The sequence below is a fragment of the Chelon labrosus genome (genome assembly GCF_963514085.1).
Source record: "Chelon labrosus genome assembly, chromosome: 2".
NCBI lineage: Eukaryota > Metazoa > Chordata > Actinopteri > Mugiliformes > Mugilidae > Chelon > Chelon labrosus.
In genome coordinates, this window is record NC_140338.1 from 12,845,528 (window position 1) to 12,866,116 (window position 20,589).

Genomic DNA, 20,589 nt, shown 5'->3' on the forward strand with positions numbered 1-20,589 from the left:
TCTAAGTCATCTCTGGGACCCCATAGAGTGGCTGCTAGCATTTCCACTTTTCCGCATTAATCACTGCCACTCCAATTTCTGACCAATCACAGAATAGTTGCCGGACACGACACGAGAAAAAAGCTCTGTCCGGTTGATGTGTCAAGAACAAGCTGTGAGAACTCCCAAATGAGTCCTCACAAATGAGTTCTCACAGTCCGAGGAGCGAGAACAAACTTCTGGTTTCTTGCGGAGTATGTAACAGCCTTGAGCTGCCAGATTTATGAGAATATGAGTCTGATAACACACCATTGCGATTTCATTTTAGGTGTGTATCACCTGGTACAGAGAACAAATACCTCTCTGTGCAACTGGAGTCTGACAACCAATCTGGGCCATCATGGACTTCCCTTCATGTCATCCTTAAATCCATTTGATTGGCCCGGCAGATCTTTGCCGGAGATGTTCTCAACGAAGTGAATCCAGACCAACTCCTAGGCTAGGATTTGAGTACTGTGGTACAGAAACAGTACAGCTGGATTTCAAAGGCATTAAATTGTAGGAGAGCCTAGTTTTGGCTATTGGTGGTTTGTTTTTTTGATACAGCTTGTCAACAGGTTAGTCAGGCAGCTGTTAAGAGCCCCAGGCCAGTAATGGGCCCCGAGGGCTGACATACTACACCACTGGCAATGTGCTTTCATTTGTTTTCAGTAACAGTAGGTGATGTCCCCCCGACACAACTCTGCACACTACATGTCCGATACATGACTCTTTAAGGTAGTAAAGTTTGACAACGGCTCCCAAAGAAAGTAAAAGAAAGGGAAAGAGAAAAGTGGTAAGTGAGGCAGATAATGATAATTATTAATAATACTACATGTTTGCCTTGGGCTCCAATGGACTCCAGACTCACCTCTGCTTTTTGAATGCTGAAACTCCAGGTGAGGGGCAAAGCTGAGATTTCCTGCTGAAGGGTTTGTGCAAAGAATGAGGTGGAAGCTGAGCTGGCTGATCAATACTGTAGGTGGTAGCTGGGAGTTAAAATGGAAGCAGCAGGTGAACACACAAACAATGTGTTTGCTGAGAAAATCCGTTAATTGCAGACTGCGGCTCCCTTGGCTGTCAGGCACTACAGGTGGTCACTTGATTCACTCAAGTCTGCAGGCTGACTCTGAGGCTGTGTGTCGGCTGTAGTCAGAGGCAGACGTTGCAGCTGTGTGCTTAAAGCTGCAGGTAGAGAAACGTCCGGGAGGTTGTTTTTTTTAACTGTTTAGATTGGACAGTCGGTGCTGTAATACAGTAGTATAGTGGGAGGCAGATGCAGCAGCTTGTTGCCAGAAAGTCTTTAGCTTACAGTCAGCAGCTGCAGGTGGAGGGTGAGAATCATTTCTGAGGCTATCAGTGTTGATTTGGCTCATCAGACTCTACAGCTGGTTGTCGGATCTGCGCTGGTTGTCTGCCAGATACTGCAGGATGCTGGAGTTGCTGCTGACAGGCGATAGTTGCTGGTTTCAGCTGGAGCCGGCTCATCTGTAGTATGTTGTTTGCGTCAGGCTGTCAGAGGGTCAGAGCAGGGGCACGGGTCAGGCTGCTGGAAGCAACCAAATGATGTTTGTTTTTTTTCTGACTTTTCTGAGGCTTGGACTGCGAAGCTATGGCCGCTGGGGTTGTGGCTGGCTCATAGCCGGATCGTTTAACGGATGCATGTGTGAGAACGAGGAGGCTGGAAACTGGAATCAGAACATATGGTGTCTGTTTTTCAGGACGGTGTGTGGAGGGAGCAAAGGCTACAAGTGGAGGAGGACTGACTGACGCTGGGAGTTTTAGCTGCTGGTGAAGGTGAATGTTGGAGCTTCTGTAAAGTGCATTGTGACATGAAAAAGGTAGTAGCGTATTTCCGCTTTAGTATTTCCAGCAGCTTCTCCATCTCCACAATTTCCAGATTGTTTGTTTTGGATCAATAAGGATGGAACACATCGAGGACAGACTGAGGAGGAGGTTCGTAGGTACACACATTTTGTACGTCTTGTCTTCAGCTATTTTGGTGAAATCTCTGCAAACGAAGCAGGAAGTCGAAACCAAAATGAACCCGACCGGCAAAAAAAGACACAAAGACTTTATTGTTTAATTCAATCCAGTTTAACAGCACCACACATTTCATCCTCTAAAATTATCATCCTGTTGAATTACCAGCTTTCTGAAGCTGTTTCAGCATCCACTGAACATTATAACAGTCAGTGCAGGACTGTTATAGCCTGGTTTAGTCATATTTAGTTCTTTTCATCAGAATATGATACTGCTAACACATTTATACTTCATAATGGGGCGTGTTTCAACAGATACAGAGAAAAAACACCTCTGCACGTAACTGAATAGTCCTACAACAAATCAGTGCAACAAAGGCATTCTCAACAAATGCCTTAATCCCTGTTAATGGTTTCTCCTTTAAAGCTATTTATCTGTCAATATCTTTGACAACAGACACTCCACGGAGCTCAGATGACAACAATCCTGCTACTTGTCTGTCCATCGCCACATAAACCGTTTGATTGGTCTCTGGCAGATCTTTGCCAGAGCGTAATCAGTTCCCAACAGAGAGACTCCACACCAACTTTGTGGCAGAAAGTTGGTGTGGAGAAGGTTGTTCTGGCTTCCAGGCAAGGAGGTGGGCAGTGTGGTGTACTAAAAAGAGCAAGGTTGTACACAATAAACATCACAATCTAAATTACACCTTAGTCGTTGCAGGTGGAAATTGAGGCTGCACATCAGAGGTGACAGCAGAAGACAAAGCTGTAATTTGCTCCTGGAGGTGAGGCCGTTTGTGAAGGGAGGGAGAGGGAGAGCTTTGACTCCCGGAGGTTTGTTCTGCAGGTGGCTTTCTGACGGAGTCAACAGGTTAGATTAGAGTGCATTCATTTTCACTAGTGTGCCCCTAATGAACTGGCAAGTTAGTGAAGTGTAGCTTTTTTTCAGTGGTCAATAAATTGCATCCCCGTTGGAGTTACCTCAATAAAATCAATGTTAAATTTCATTTTTGTTAACATACACATCTTCATCTAACACTATAACATTAACATAGGTTGTTGATTCTGGTTTCAATGCAGAACTTTCAACATTTCCTTATCGGAAAACACCATAATAAATAAAACCTCGGTCAATAATTAGCTTTGAGAGATGTGTGAATTACCTCAGAGTTCATGCAATTCCTCTGTTATCGCCAGCGGCTTGTCCTGACAAGATAATCGATAGCCACTTACACAGGTACCTACTCGTTCATGAGCACATACAGGCATCATGGAGCTCACAACCTCCAGACATGCCTCCTTTTACCCTTGATCAATGAGTTCCTAAGAGACCAGACGTCCCCCACCGGTCAACCGGATGAATGTGTTGTGTGTCTTCCTCCCAGCAAATGAATTTGCTATTGCCGGTGTCAACAGTTGACTTGTTTTTCTGGAGAGTTACCGGATAGGAATGGTTCCATGTTTTTTACCGAATGGACAAACATGTTAACACACACACACACACACACACACACGTGTGAAAGAGAGAGAAAAATCAACAATGACAGGGAGTAGGGGGAGGAATAGAAGGGGGAGTAGGGGGAGGGGGGCTGACCTTGGGTTTTGAAGCGATGTCTTCAATAATGGTGATGTCACTTTGTATTTGACGGAGCAGGCAGTGGAGGGATTCGTGGCACTTCAGGCTCGGCTCTGATCACACACACACACACGGAAGAGGCTGTTCTCGTTTTAATGAAACTGTGAGGACCATAGTCGGGGAAGAAAACTAACTTTGAGGGGCGGGGGTGGGGTGTTGTCCTTGTGCGGCCTCAAACTTGGAAGTTGAGGGATAAAACCTGTTTGTCTGAGTATGGCGCGGGCCGAGGGAATTAATTAATTATGTTACGGAAACACAAGTCCAGAGACGAGCCACGTGTTTATTAATTGAACAAGGACGGACAGAAGGATAGAGATCTCTGCACGTTGCTTCAACATTATAACTAATTTAGACGCCAGAAAAATCTACCCAGCGCAAACCTGAATTATGAACACTGTACTTTAACCGTCTTTATCATCTCTCATGACACTGACATGTAGACAATAAAATATTTCACTTCCTTCTTGAAGACACGCCTGAAAAGGAGTCAAACTAACACACAAGACATGAAATACGTGACAAGAAACGAGAGCTGCGAGACATTAGACTTCTTCTAATTCGAAAAGAATTCAATAGTAATGGAACAACAAACAGGCAGCACAGTGTCTGCCATGTTTTTCACCTCGGAAAATCAAGAAGTCTGAAGTGCTGATGAAATTTCCTCCCCTCTCTTCCCCTCCTCTGTAAACTGGGTTCACTTCATCCTCCGTCAAAATTTAATCTCCTTTTTGAGAGAAATATCCGCATACAAAGGAGGGCTGAGGCAGAGGAAGTTGTATTTTACAAGGAGATGCTTTGGTCACTTGATGTAATTGAGAGGGGATGTGCACAGAGCTCACTCTCCCTATTACTCACTTCCACTTCAGACCCTTCTGCTTTACAGGGTTTCATCTTCACAACGTTATTGAGTCCTAAAACACACCTGCTCCCACGGAGCACCGGCCTCGCTCTGCCACTAAACGCTAAGTGCTTCGTCTTGTCTTTCAGGCTGCAGGCTCTGTGGGAACCGTTGCTCCATTATGGCACCGTGTAAAATTTTAGAAGGTTTAATGTTTATTTCTGTCCGATGCGGCACCTGAAAATGGCTTAGGTTGTCATTTGTTGCAGTCGCGCATTGTGAGTACAAACAGTGGCATTTTAAGAAGTGTAAGAAAGGGTCCTCGAAGAAGCAATATCGAACCTGGTTCACGGATTCTCCCAGGCTTATTATAGGTTTTTATGAAACATGTCCGTAAACATTTAAAGGATCAAAAAGATGTAAAAAGATATTCCAGATATGAAAAATATAGAAAGATTATCTGCACAGATAAAAGTTAAAGAGCTGCCTGCTGTTAGATCCTTTTGTAATGGAGCTTTACTCGAGACAAATAATCCAACAATCACACCTACGTTTTTGGGTTTACGGCCGTCTGTCCTTTGTACGATTCCTTGCATGAAGACAGAGATTTAAAGGCATTTAAAGGTCTCCCTTGTGTCTCCCTTGTGTCTCCTTGTTAGTGGGGGCCTTTGAGGGGAGGGGCCTCTGTGGATCATCCCACAGATAATTGGTCAGTTTGGGATCTAGTGAATTTGGAGGCCAGGTCAACACCTTGTGCTGTTTTTAATGTTTGTTTGAGTTGCTCCTAAACCGTTTTTGTGTGTGTGCCTGTGTCAGGCTGCATCCTGCTGGGGATGGCTGCTGCCATCAAGGAGTGTCATTGCTATAGGGTGGGGGTGCCTGGTCTGGTCTAGGTGGGTGTTACATGTCTAAGGTCCAAAGGTTTCCCAGCAGAAAACTGTATTGTCACAAGACAGTTATTCACTTCTCCTGTCATAATGTTATGGCTGATCAGTGTAAATATACATGGTCATAGGTTTGCCTGTGCCCCGTGTCTTGAGCAAGCACCCGGGTGCTACACAAGTGGCCGCTCACTGCTCCGACTGCTCTGAGTGCTGGCGTATTTCTACAGCTGCTCCATCAAGACTATCGACATGTGGCACGTCAGCAGTTCAGCAGTAAACAGCAAACTAGAAGGTACTAAAGAGAGAATCACCAACCCACAGCTGCTTAGTCTGAACACCATCTACATGTCTTGACGCCTGCAGAAGGCATCCAGCGTTTTAAAGGACTCAGCATACAAAGCGTTTTCACCCCCAAGCATCACAACGCTGAACTCTGCATCACTTCATAGACAGACCTGGGCCTGTTTATTTAACAATATGGCACATATATTGTGTATGTGTGAGTAATGTGGGTATGGGTGCATGCTAGACATGTCTGTGCTAGATTTTCTTTCGTTCTTTCTTTTGTAATTGATCACCCTTTCAGGTAGAGCACCTGAATTTCATTGTATGCACCGTGCAATGTCAATACAAGGAATCTAAATCAAATTAAACTGTCTCCTTCTTTCAGTGTTTGTATAACACACGCTTTCTGAAACCCCTTGGACCCAGAAACTAGCACTGCAAGGCCAGTGGCGGTGCAGAGGGACGCAACACAAACAGAATCAAGCGAGTCTGTCTTCTTCTGGACACCACTTTGGCCGCAGACCCGTCGATGCAAAGGCCTAATGCAGAAAATGTTGTTTCTGGAGGGAGTCCAATGAGGCCAAAACAAGCAGCTTGATGAACAGCGCTGTCGCGGCACAAGCGTTAATGTGCAGGCTTTGGAGAATTATGATGAGATTAGCTCAGCGCCCAGCAGAATGCGGAATGCCACTGGTATTCGTTTATGTCACTTTGGGTTTTAATGAGAGGGGAATAAGTTGGTGAACAGCTCTCCGCTGCGGCTGGACGTCGATAAAACAAAGCCTGACAATTTATGAGGAATTGATCATGAAGTTGATGGGTTAAGGCCAAATCATTTAGTCCTATCGCTCATCTACTTGCAGCCATGCCAAGGCAAATATGAATGTCTCGACAAGGAGCTCTTTATCCTCTTTATTTGTGCATGACTCAAAACTACTACTCATAAGACTGGGAGAGTCTTCAGCTCTACTCCATTCCCCTACTCTTCCCATCCCTTGTGGGAATACATGCATGGCAGCAGACTGCTCCACAGAGCACGCGTCCCATTGGACAACGTCCTCCCGACTCCCCCTTCACCTCCCTCTCTGTGGGATAGTTGAAATGGAGACATCACTGCAGCAGCAGCAGAGACAGCAGAGCTGCCGCGCCGAGGCTTCAGTTACCTTACAGCACGTCTTAATTCGCTGCCTTCAGAAGTGGAGTAGTGAAGTGCGCACAGAGGGAAAAGTAAAGCTTGCTTTGTGGAGGCGAGGAGTGAAAGTTAATAGATTTAGCGTTTGAAAATACACTTTCTTTGAGCAGTGAAATGAGACTGAAGAAAGAAAAGCGGGGAAAGCTGTATTGAAAAAAGGTTCAGGGGCGAAGACAAACCTCTGCACCGACATGCCGCCTCTGGCCTCACTGCAACCCCTCTTTCCTTCTTGTTTTGTTTGTGCTGCACTGTCAGTTTTACAGTCACACACACACACACACACACACACACACACCCCACCCGCATCTTCTCCCAGCCCTGCTACTGCAGATGCTGGATAAATAAGCAAGCAGTTTGCTGCCAGCGTGTGAAATGGTTCTTATCTGTCTCTGCCATTAGAGAGTGGGTTCTATTATAAACCTTTGCATTATTCAGTGAGCCGGAGAGACTGATCATTTTGGATTTCAGCCCTTTTTTTTTTTTTTTTTCTCCACACCAGCCCCTGGAGTCCAGCTCGACCTGCTGGCTGAGGCATTTGCACATCTGACCTTGTGCTCTGAACACGCTGGAAGGAGAAACGGCTCAAAACTGTTCGTATTGCTGGCCAAACATTTAAGAAGAGAACGCCAAAAAAATAAAAAAATAAATAAAAAATGGCTGCAAAATACAGAGTCCCGCCAGCATACCTTGCTTTTGGAAGGACAGAAAAAGAAAACATGCCTGCGTACTTGCCACTGACTGACGTATACTTAATGCAATTTTTTTCAAGTGCTGCAGCAGACTAGTAGCAGGCACATGGTGAGAATGAGAGGAAACCAGGCTGAACATATGGCGCTGCAGCACTTTTTTTTATGTGTAGGAAAGGAGATGAATATTGAATAGATAATACAAGCTCTCTCCTTCCTTACTGTAACCTCACTGTATCTCGGTGGGAATCCCTGCTTGGCTGTATCATTAAAACCAGGCTTCTCCAGTTGCTTCCAAGCATTTCCTCTCTGCTGGTGGCTGAAGATTCTGAATGAAGCATTACTTGTTGACCCAAATATGAGCACTAATGGGACACACTGCTTGCTCTTTAATGAGCATGTGCTGAGATAGGGAGGATTTGTTACACGCCTGTCCTGCGATCCGGCAATTAGACTCTGCCATTAACCATTTGTTATATCCGCCGTTTCCCCGCCTTCCGTGTGGCACCTTGCTGATTACAGCTCGTCGGATCGATAATTAAACAAATTAAAGCGGACTGCTGGGTCAATTTTGATCCCCCGTAAGGCAGCGGCGGCAGCGACGCGGTGCACGTGTCTGAAACAGGCTCCCGAAACGCAACAGAACGAAATGAAATCCGTGATTAAAAAATAAATAAATAAATAAAAATGGAGCGCGGATTGGTTTTGGCGTTTGATGGCACGGTTTTACGCAGCGCTCTGGTGCGCACTGGTGAGAGGGGACGTCGTTTGTCTCGGAGCAGGAAGTCCACGGCTGACTTTTATGTAAAGGCTCCATTCTGCGACACCCGGTGCGGTGGCTGATGGCTGTGGATGTAGGCTGCTGTTACTTTCAGAGGCGGAGAAAGACCACGTTTACTGGGCGTTCACATGTGAAATCTCATGCGCAACTTTTATTCAAATGGAGAATTACACATGTCCACGTGAAATTAAGGTGGCCACTATTTAAATAGTGAGCTTCTAATGGAAAAAAGACATAATCACAGGCTTATTTTAAATGACTGCAACACATAAACTTGAAGATCGTTTTAAATTACTTAACAAACAAAATTTAATACAATTTACGTTAAAATACGTTTAATATTTCGCCTTTTACAGATATTCACACCTGTTCTCACGCACATTTGGCTAAAAGTTAACCTTTCTAAGCCATACGGGGGTTTGAAGAAGTTAAACTATTGCATAAAAACTTCATACAAATGTATTTTTTCGCATTATTCTGTCGCTGAAGGAGAAACGTTGATGTTGGATGCGCAATTGTGCAGATGATCACATGGTCCTTACCCTCAACGCATCACTGGTGATTTCTTATCCCCGTATGGTCTATGTGCCAAAGCTCCTCCATCACTGCGTGTCTTATTTATTAATGCGGGAGCCACGGGGGTAGTTACGTAACACCCCGTTTAATTATTTGGAAATATTTTACTTTCCTTTTAGCGCCTCCGCTCTTGTAGCGGTGGGATTTAACATGACCGCTATCAGCGTGTCACGCGAGCCCGGAGCGTCTCTCCCAGGATGCTGCTGACTTAAACTAATACCGCTGATACACTCTCCTCCATCGTGTTTTGGGAAACAGCCTGTTGCGCTGTAGCCTCAGTCACAAGCAAGCGCACACTGGAGAGCCTCTAACTTCAGCCACGTTTTGGCCGCGAGGCTGTTGGGTGCTTTAAGGTGTGCGATAGAAGGCGAGGGAGATGGAGAGGGTGAGATCGTGGTGGGGACTGGTGTAGGAGTGATCCCTCTGATGGATGGGGAGCGGCTGTCATTTAAGGTGGACTGATTATTTCGCCAGATTATCACTGACGCGCGTACGCGGCGCGTAAAGCGCAGCGGTGGCACATGGACGGCATAACGCTGTAGCAGCAAGACCCCTGAATGGGCTGAACTCAAATGAACTGATTCACTCAATCTCTGAGCTGAATTCAAGCTTTTTATCATCATTATTATTTGTACTTCTACTTTACATTTCACAGGGAATATTTTACTATTTTACACACATATGAACTGAAATATTTAGTTGAACATCCCTCACTTGTCTTTTTTATTTATTTAACTGTAAAAATGACGCTGCATTAAATGAAAATGACTACTATATTATTACTGGACTGCAAATTAAGGGTTTTAAGACCTTCTGCCTAAATATTCAAATGTATTTTATTTTATATGTGTCCTTCTTGTTCACATTAATGTCCTGGGGACAGTTTCCTGAATTACTACAATGAGACACAACTAGGGACTGGCTTTAACTTTCATTTCACACTATGTATGTGCAATATAAAGTCACTTCACATGTCTCACAGTAGACTAAAAGCTTGAGTAAGCCACTTCTCCCTCCGTCGACTGAGTCAAGCGAAGGTTTTTATCTAAATCACTTTTATGATGGTGATAATTGGCTCAGTTCTGTCTATTTCTTCTTCCTACTCATCTTCTTTTTACTACTGTACTCTCTGCTACTGTAATAATGGCCCGTGGGAAACAGTGAGTACGACCTTAAAGAAGGGGCTGGACCCTGTAGCAGAACTCGCTGCCTCCCCTCAGTGATGCAGTGAATCTGCGCTGCGTGATGTCCGCTATATAAACCTCACACAGCGGCCAGAGCCTCACACTTTCACTGGACAGCTCCGTGGTGCTGAAAACTCAAGAGACTCCACTCACACACACACACACTTTAGAAACACGACCGGAACCATGGGAGGTTTCTCGTGGAAACTTTTTCTACTTTCTTGCCTGGTTGTTGTGGAGAGCTCCGCGCAAAACTTCGGACAGACGCAGTTCATTTGCACGTCGGTGCCCAAGGATATGGACTTGTGCACCGCCACGATGCAGAACAGCGGGCCCGCGGAAGACCTGAAGACCACGATCATACAGCTGCGGGAGACCGTGCTGCAGCAGAAGGAGACCATTGTGAATCAGAAGGAGACAATCAGGGAACTAACGTCCAAGTTGAGCCGCTGCGAGAGCCAGAGCCTCCCTGCGGCGGCGGGACCCGGCGGGAGGCGGCCGGGGTCCAAGAACACCATGGGGGATGTATCTCGGGGCACCACGGACACTCTGGCTCAGCTGGGACAGACTTTACAGACGCTCAAACAGAGACTGGAAAATCTAGAGGTAGGCAAGCAGAGGGGGTGCGTCGCAGAACAGGTCAAAAAAAGTTAATTAAATTAACCTCACAGGTTAATTACAGCGAGGGATAACTCTGTCATGCTGTGTTGTTCTGGCTCTGATTGGTGTTTTCTTGTATCTTATCCCTGACAGCCGGGGAGAAGTAGAAGTAAATCTGGTTTCTGAAAAATGTGCCGCAGAGCAAAAAGAGAAAACAAAAAAAACAGGCAGTTAAATAACACGGTTTGACTATAAACACATAGGGAGTTTAAGAGAGAAAGCCTTCCTGCCCCCCCCTTTTAACTCCCCGTTTGTCTCCTTCTGTCCGATGCAGCAATACAGCCGAGGGAATAACACCGTGCAAGCGAACAGCCTGAAGGATCTGCTGCAAAACAAGATAGACGACATGGAGAAGCAGGTTCTGTCCCGGGTCAACACGTTGGAGGAGAGCAAACCGGGGTCGAGGAACGACACCGAGCAGCGGAACAGAGTGGAGTCCACGCTCACCTCCCTGCACCACCGGATCACAGACCTGGAGAAAGGTGCGTTTGGATCTCGGGGGCGCACAGGGACTTAAAGCTGTCCGGCACCTCGGTGCTAGGCAGCGAGTGTGGAGTTTAAAAAGAAACAAGAAAAATTTGGTGTAATTTAATAAGCTCTGAGAGAGCCCTGAAAGAAATCTTACAGCACTCGTATGAAACCGATTACAATGCCGCAGCCATCACGCTGCGCACAGATATCAGGAGGGAGGAGAGGAGGGGGAGCTGCATTGCTTTGCATATCTCAGGACCTGTTAGCACTTTTGCTTCGCTGAGATTTTCCACCGTCAGAGCCTGACTGTTTAACAAGAGCTTATATGAAATGGGGATTTTGGTTTTTATTTATTTTTGCATGAGGTCAGAGGTGCAGAAACACGTTTCAATGTGCGTGGATATGGTGTATGTGAGAGAGAGAGAAAGAGAGAGGGGGGAGGCAGGGAGGAGGTAGATCCATCTCACATGTCACCAGAAATCAGAAAATAATGATAAAAAAGAAAAGATTAATTCTGTTGCAATTGTGTTTTTTTTCCTATCATGTGTAATCTATAATGTTTAATATGGACCGTTTTTGCCTCACTTTACTCTCTCCCCCTCTGTCTCTATACATACACAGTATATATGACTGCTCCTCTTTAACTGGCATCAATTTCACCCACAGGTAAAGACACCAGACCAGCAGATAAGTTCCAGCTCACCTTCCCCCTGAGGACCAACTACATGTACGCCAAAACCAAGAGGAGCCTCCCCGAGATGTACTCCTTCAGCGTGTGTCTGTGGATCAAGTCCAACGCCTCGCCCGGGGTGGGGACGCCTTTCTCCTACGCAGTCCCAGGTCAGGCCAACGAGCTGGTGCTGATCGAGTCGGGGAACCACCCAATGGAGATCCTCATCAACGACAAGGTAGAGCCGTCACAGCTACATATTCTTTTTTTTAACCTTTGTAGGGGGCCACTGTTGCTTTTTGCTTTTAACACGTTAAGACTATGCAGCATAATGTGCAGTGGGAGCAGCAAGGAGGAGAAAGACAAGCTACTCTGAATAAGTCAGAGCAACTTCTCTGCACCAGAACTGGAAATAGAACAATTAAGAGGTGATAAGGTGAGCAACAGAAACATCTTTTTATAGAAGGAGGGATATCTGATAGGGGGAGTGAGTCAGCAGGGATGAGGGAAGGTGTGGATTCTTTTTTTTTTTATTTATTTTAAGCGGGGAGTTACTGCGAAACTAAAGTGTGAACAAGAGATTGTTAAGAGACGAAGTCGTAACTCACGAGATGCCTCTGCCTCAGGTCGCGAAGCTGCCGTTCCTCGTCAACGACGGAAAATGGCACCACCTCTGCATCACGTGGACCACCCGGGACGGGATGTGGGAGGCCTTCCAGGACGGAGTGATGCGGGGCAGCGGGGAGAACCTGGCTCCGTACCACCCCATCAAACCAGAGGGCGTGCTGGTCCTGGGACAAGAGCAGGTGGATATTCATATTATTTGCATATCTGGAAATAGTCCTCAGACAATTATAGGCTTAATTATTAAAGACAGTGAAGACAAGTGTAAGTTTACCAGTTCAATTACTGTGTTTGTTACAGCAGAAAGACATGTCTACTATACTGAGACAACACTGTTACATAAAATCATGCCACATAAGTCAAAGATACGAGTTCAGTAAGACAGGAAAACACATGTTCTCCTAACTTGCTGCAGGACAACATTTTTAAAGCCTGCTCAGGTGGTGCTATACCTAGAACAGGACTGACCTTCATGCAGTCATATTTAAAGGAGTCAACTCTTCAAATGAATGTGCAGTGACGGTTAACGCTTCTCGTTCCACAGGACACGCTGGGGGGAGGCTTCGACGCGACACAAGCCTTCGTCGGCGAGCTGGCGAACCTAAATATGTGGAACAGGAAACTCTCTATCGCCGAGATCTACAACTTGGCCACCTGCAACAGCAAAGCCCCGGCCGGCAACGTCTTCTCCTGGACAGACAGCAACATTGAGATATTTGGCGGGGCGACCAAATGGACCTTCGAGCCTTGCCGTCCACTCAACTGAACTGCACCCGCCCCCCTCCCCCCCCCCCCCTCTACAGTTCCAGAAAGGCCTCTCTGTATTTCTGAGCTTTTTGTCGTTCTTGTCTTCATTTTGACGTTCGTTAGAGACTTTCTTGAGTTGTTGGTAAGCTTAAATCTGGGATTTCTATCATTCTTAGGTATTCATGCGCAAAAACAACACTTTTCATCTTGAGGAAAAAAAAAAAAAGAATCATCTTGGAAAACCTCAGTGAGAAAGTATCGCTATCTGTTCGCCTCTTTTCTTTCTTGGATGTTACGTTGAAAGCACCCCTAAGCTTTGGCTTTTTTTTTTCTTTTTTTTGTCTTGGACTGGCAGCTGGCAATCTGCGCCTTATGTTTGGACAATTCACAATCCAAGTGAGGAATTACATAACCGCTCCGGCTCCTCCTCCCCTCCCCCACCACCGCCCCCCCATTCCTTCCTTCTGGAGTGTGGGAGATTACGCTGTCCGTCCAATTCTTGTCAGTGTTTGGCGCTGTGAAGTGATGTCTGATGCGGTACAGCTCCCTTCGACCCAACCCCCCTCCACCTCCACCTGCCTCCTCCCCCACCTCCCCCACCTCCCCAGCTCCCTCCTTCACTTCGCCCTGCCCGCACCCCCCTCCCTCCGGAACTTGCACTGTGACTGAACGTCAGGAGAGGAGAGCACGCTGAAGGACACTGCAAAGTCAGACCGTGGTACAAGTCAAATTGTAATCATTGTTCGCTTCAAGTGTTTCTGTAAGAATGTCGTTAACTTGCCAACATTGCTACGAAGCCTGGGTGCCTTGGGCTGGTACAAATATTCAGCACATTCGGTATGTTTTTTTTTTTTAGTTTTAGTTTTTTTTCAGTTGCGAATTCAATGTTTACTGGTTTTCTTTTCCTTCTGACCTGGTTTGGGTTTTCTTGTTTCTCTGGTAAATGTACTTTAATTACAGTTTGTTATCTGACATGACGTGTTTTTGGCAGGTGTTTGTACTACTCTGTATTAGGAATGTTACGGTATCTGTATAGTAACAGCATGAATGACAGAGTGCTGTGGAAGCATTGTTGAAATCTGCTTTACTATCTTCTCTGGGTCTGGGTTTTTTACTGTATTGTTATATGCTCCAAGCATGGCAAAACTGAGAGATGAAGAATTTAATTTTTGTAATAAAATTGTGATACTTAATGTCACAGTGCGGTCCTGGCTTTGTGTGCACGGAGAGACGGTGAAAGGGTGGAGGTTGAGGGGGGGGGTGGTGGAGGGGGCTAATTGGTAGATAAGTGAAAATGTCCAGAGGTGGCGAAGGTCACCCAGCAAGCAGGCAGGGCTTCAGAAAAGAAATACTGTGTTGCTACCTCTCCGCCTGTTTGTGTGCAGTGACTCTCCTCTGCATAAAATCACCCACTTGCTGCTTCTTTTTTTTGTTTTTTTGTTTTTTGTTGTTGCTGCTGCTGCTGTGCGGTGCCTGCATTAAAAACAGTGGGATGTGAAAGAGCCTCGTCATAGCCCGAACTAAAGCCTTCGTTGTCGCCTTACTCAGACGACCAAACAATCATCTACTGTTTTAATTAGACTCTTAATCTGCAACTCGAGCGTCAAATGCATTCAACCGCAAGTCGTCTTATAGACATTTCAGAAATATTTTTCTTCTTATTAAGCAGCCGTTATCTTTTTTGGGGGGGTCCTCAAATGTTCATCACAGCATGCGGTGCTGAAACACTTCTGTTCGCATACACACTTTCTCTATTAGCCACATTGCCCTCGTCAGTATTCAGCTTATAAATGAACTGAATGAGCTTGAATTAGTTACTATGCGAATCTTGACGCGACCTTTCTTCAGCTTTAAGAGTTTTTTTTTTCTTACAAACTTCAACTGCCAACATGACTTCAACATAAAGACACCTTAAACCCTTTAAGTGCTACTGACGCTTCAGCTGCTTCCTCTGCTCTTCAGCATCGCCCATGAAGTGGATGCTCTTCAACTCCTGGAAGGACTGCATCACCTTGAAGTGGCTCAATCTCAAAGACGGTTATTTCAGTAAATGTCAGACGACAGTTCCCTACCCCAACCTTGAGTTTGGCCGCAGTGCACTTGTTCAAATTCATCTATCTCAGATGATAAAATCTTCAGTAATTTCAGTGCCACAGAATCAGTGGACAATAACTGACACTTCAACTGCCTGCGCGGCTTAAGACACCTTAAACCCTTTAAGTGCTACTCACACTTCAGTTGCTTTCTCTATTCCTGGAAGGAGCCTTTAAGTGGAAGCCTCAGAAGATTTCTGTTCAAATAAATGTATGTAGAGTCACAATCTGTCAGCAAAGGAGGCAACAAAAAGGTGAATTAGCCCATAACACGCTGATGAAGTCACATGAAAGTCCTTGCATTTACATATTTGTACTTGACTGGGTATCTGTTGAGTCTTTCCCGCCAAAGTCACAAGCCGCACACAATTAGCGATGCGCGATCCTTCACCCAGCGGTTGTGTTTGTGCCAGACATGGCAGGTGGACCTAACGTTGACTGACTGACGCTGTCATGCAGGAAACACAGTTTGGATCTCTGGGAATGAGTTTCAAAAACACGCCTGAAAAAGGTGTCGCCAGAGAGAACAAAACTGGGATCTTCACGACTGCCACTATAAATAAATACTTCAACTTCTACATTTAAACCTCATCTGGTCTGTCAGCAACTTTGAGCATCTGGATGTCAAGATGAGTTTGGCCAGAATGCGATGATATAATTTTTTTTTTAGCTGATGAAACTAAAACTTTTAGTGGCTTTCAGCAAATAACTGGCACTTCAAATGCCTACATAGCTTAAATATATATACACAATCTGTCCCCAAATGAGGTGACAGAGCCTAGAAGAAGGACTGATGCAATAATATAAAATTGTCGCATCTACCGGTGTCTGTGGAGACATTCCCACCAAATTCCCACCGTTCAGCTGACTGAAGTTTCAAAAACACACCTGCAATTACCACTTATTGCCATAGGTGTCGCCACAGAGAACAAAACTGAGATCTTCAGGACTGCCACTTTACAAATACTTCACTTTCTACGCTTGAATATCAGCTAATATTTCAGCTACTTTGAGCATCTAGACATCAAGTGAGAGTTTGACCATGATGCCTTCGAATGAACCTGTCTCAGTTTGACAAATTAAGCACAAAATAAAACTTTCAGTGGCTCTCAGCCCATTTCAGCACTCCAACATTTTATTCTCCAAATGACTGTTCCTCTTTGATACTCCAGTGACATCCAGTGTACGCGCTTCAAGCATCTCAGCCAATTTAACAGAAGTTCCCTTTTCATATTTATAATTTAACTGAAATCCTAGCCGCTTCAAAGACAGTTCAACTGCTTTCATCAGGCTGCGGCCCGTTTCACTGTTTAAAGTTCAATCAACACTTCAACTGCTTTCATTGTTCGTGGTCCGGTGTTCACAAGTCACCTGCCTCCGGGGTAAAACGTAAAACAGAAACCTCAGCACCTTCTCACTTCTTCATATTCAGCCGACACTTCAACTGCTTTTAAGAGCTTCAGTTTAAACTGCAAATTCTTAAGCGCAAACGTTTATCCGGACTGATCAATCTCAGTCTGTTGCCAGTGCTTGTACTTTCAAATTTCAGCACAGAATACATCCTTTTCATCACACCGTGTTTTATTGAATTAAGTTCCACTCCTGAGTGCGGTTGGCTCATGAATAAATTCATTGAGCCTTGACAGAAACATTATTCGGTTAAGACAAAGTCGCGGGTCCTCACCGGTGTTTCTGCTCGATACATCTTTTGTGTTAAACTTGACCTTGAGGTGGATTTTCTTTCTAGCCGAGAGAGAATGTGAGTAACCTTAATCTCCCATGATGCTCAGCACACAGCAGCGAGGGTTAAGAGTTTGCTACGAGAATGACAAAGCATTAAACAAACTCCTTAAACAGCATTAAAAAACACGTAGGCCACTCTTTATTTAAGTGATGAATTAGACATGTCCTTGAATTCAGAGAGGGCAGCCCTTTTTAATTATAAATGTAATAGAAATCTTTGAGACTTGCAGGTCATTCTACGACTCGCTGAGCAAATAGTGGCTCAGGCTTTAGCAGGGGGTTGGATGAACCATGTCCACTTAAGGCTGCCTCATATTTTGACGCCACTACAGATAAAACCTATGAATGTAATCAGTAGGTCTGTTACATGCAGCTAATACCCTGTTGTTGTTGTGGTGCTGCTAAGCCCTGACAGAATATATTGCTGCAGCGCATTTGTGCTACAGACAGTGCTGCTATGTGCAGAATTCAAAGTGTACAGACTAAAATAGATCAGCGCTGACTAAAGGATGATGTTGTACCTTGTACGCGTAAGACACAAAGATAAAGCCATCTGTTACATGAGCGCTGACAACTTTAGATGATTGAATAGTCGAAGTTTCACCTCCGTTGGCACAGAAAGTCCATTGATGACAATGCAACTGAACTATAAAGCCTTGACATAAGCACCAAGAAGGCCACGTGACCGAAGGACACTGAGGACAGAGCAACTTCTGAAGGAAGAACATAATGTTTCGCTTGGAAAGCACATATTCTCGAGCGCCGTCTCACCTGGTAAATATGTACCGATGCTGTGGGTCAGGTAAGGAGAAGGTGTCCTGCGCCCTATGATGCTGTACTTCTGCAAAGCAAACATCAGCATGCTTGCCTACTCATTCATTATCTATTACTGCTTTTTCTCTATCCTCTTGCTAGGGGCTATGGTCTATCCCAGCTATTAACAGGCAACAGGCGGGGTACAACCCTAGACAGGGTCTATCACAAGGTTCATACAGAAAGACTTGCACGCCTACGACCATAGAATCAGAATCAGTCAAGCAGGTACAGGGAGAACAAGCAAGCTGTATACTGGCCCGCGGGTTGGAACCCAGAATCTTCTTGCTGTGAGGTGTCAGTGCTAACCAGTATGCCACTTTGCCTTCAGACTGAACTTGCGAGCTTGTGGTTACAACATCAGAAAGCTCGACTCCTCCCCCCGCTCTCAGTAGGTATAGCAGGTTGTCCATGAACAAGAGGGTTAAGGGTTCGATCCCTGTTACATGGCCCACATGCCGAAGAAAGACACCCGAGGGTATATGTGGATAGATGAGTCACTGTGGCTGTGAGGTGCCTTGAGAACCAATAGAAAGTAAGAACCATTGAAGTTTAGCGCAGGACTAATTAAATACAAGACCTTTTATCACCTCTGTACCAGCCACGTAGAGTCTACTTCATAGCCTAGGCGGGTGTCTACGCTGTTGTAAGCATTTACACCTGTGTGCTGATGTGTTGGGACCGCTCTGCAGTGACACCCCTAATTCACTTATTCTGTGGCTAGTCAGCTTTGTTGAGTTTCTCTGTGAACTTCAAACAATGGCGACCGGTACTGAGCGGATCATGCTGGGCTTGATGTTGATAAATGTTGAACAACAGCTACCTTTACTGAAATCACTGCAACAGAAAAGAGAGAAGACGTCTGAGTAGGAGGGAGAACTGTCTGTGCAAGAGCCGGAAAGAGCCCCTGAGAGGAAAAGCATTTCAGACCACTTAATGTTTTTGGAGTCTGTATTGTGAATTGTGTGAAGTAGTTGTATTTCTGAGGTGGTGCACGTCAGCAATGCAATGCAATGAAATCTATAATTAAACATATTGTAAAATTACAAAAAAAATCTCATCTCCTATCAGCTCAAGAAGGCCAAGTACCAGGACCTGATTGATGAGGCTGGCATCAAAGGATGGCACGCAGCCTTATTCCCAGTTGAAGTAGTCTGTCTGTCGAGGTTTCCCCGCAACATCAGCGCGCCACTTACTACAGAAGATCGGCCTCAGTCCCAAACAATTGCGGAAGGCCACTGGGGAGTTAGCCGAGACCTGCTCCAGGTGGCTGTGGCCCGACAAGGAACCGCAGCTGGAAGATGCAGAAGGGGTTCCTGCGTGCATGCTGACCACTCGTCCAGGGTTCCATCATGAGAGAGATCTTCAGTTGCCACGTTCTAAGTTGCTCCTGCAGTCTCTGCTTGTAGCAAAGCATTTTCAATGTTTATTTCATCTTGTCTTGAAGTAAAGCAGATAATGTTTTACAGGTTGTACTGGACAAAAAATAAATTATATGGTATTAGATAAAAAGTCAGGGGACCCAAACTGATTCATCCTCTGAGGAAAATGATCTAATTGTCATTGCAGTACATGTCCAAAAATAAAGTGAAAACAAAGGCAATTGGACTTGTTTGATGTTTCTTGAAAACGTTTCATCCAAATGGCTTCTTCTTTTTTAAAAGACTGGTGGGAGTTTTGGTTTAAATTAAGAGTTAAAGTTTTAAATCTCCAACCAACTATTCTATAAACACTTTTAAATAATTATTTAATACCAGCACTAAAACAACTATAAGCTTCACCTAAGAGCTGGTACGTATGCTAACCCTGTGTAAGAAATTAAGGTTAATTTGGTGAAGCAAACTCTGTGTTTTAAAGCCACATCTCATAATATTAATGCTAAATGGAGCTAAAAGTACAACCAGAGCTCTCAACAACCACACAAGCTGTTACACATCCAAAGATGAAACCAAGTTCAATCCTGATTCCAAACTAAGTGGGTTCCACTGATTTATTCCAGTTTCTTTAATTCCACATGCGTATCCGTCACAACAAAACAAACTGAAGGAGTATTTTTAAAGATGAGGCCCCCAGAGGCAAGCCACCCGAGTCAGAGAAGATTCATGGCGCTACGGTTATATCAGTTCCTCTGTTTGGGTAGTTTCTTTTTTTTTCTTTGGGAGAGATTGAGTGGATAAAGACGTGACATCTCTGCTGACATCTCATTAATTCATAAAGCTGTCCCCTGTGGCAGAGACAAGACAGGAATAATGCTTCAGTTCACAACTGCAGCAATTGCTCTTGTTAACTTTGGGGTGACAAAGCTGCTCCGTGTAATGAGACTTTTGGTTGTGCCACGTTCAACAAATTAAACTAAGAAGAATAGTCAAGTACCAGCACATGCTGAGGCCTTCATTTATGACACTGGGGCCGTTTCGTGTCGAGCTCCAGGACATGAGACGGTCAAGGGGATTTGACGCCGGAAGGTAGACTAACAGCATCAAGCGTTCCCCTCGTATGAGACTGAAACACCGCCTCATCCTCCTTTCCTTTCTCCTCCCATGGTGAGAGCTTCCAGAGACAGCAGGGAGTGAAACTTGTGGCATTTACCGATCAGCAGAAGCTTCCAGGAAGGATGCAGCGAGGATAATGAGGCTTCCCGGGCAGCCTGGGATCAAGGTGGATGTATGCCTCCTTAGTTATTGAGCCATTTCGAACAAGTGGGGC

General features: G+C 45.1%; 1 protein-coding gene across 1 annotated transcript; it reads left to right on the forward strand.

Annotated features, from left to right (window-relative positions):
* Nucleotides 1-10,245: 10,245 nt before the first annotated feature.
* On the forward strand, nucleotides 10,246-13,253 carry LOC311508612 (neuronal pentraxin-1-like; the record flags this gene model as incomplete). The annotated part of the gene is made up of 5 exons (XM_084573453.1): nucleotides 10,246-10,668; nucleotides 10,997-11,204; nucleotides 11,860-12,101; nucleotides 12,490-12,669; nucleotides 13,032-13,253. The coding sequence occupies exons 1-5, from the start codon at nucleotides 10,249-10,251 to the stop codon at nucleotides 13,251-13,253; spliced, it is 1,272 nt and encodes a 423-aa protein (XP_084429579.1). The 5' UTR covers nucleotides 10,246-10,248.
* Nucleotides 13,254-20,589: the final 7,336 nt, after the last annotated feature.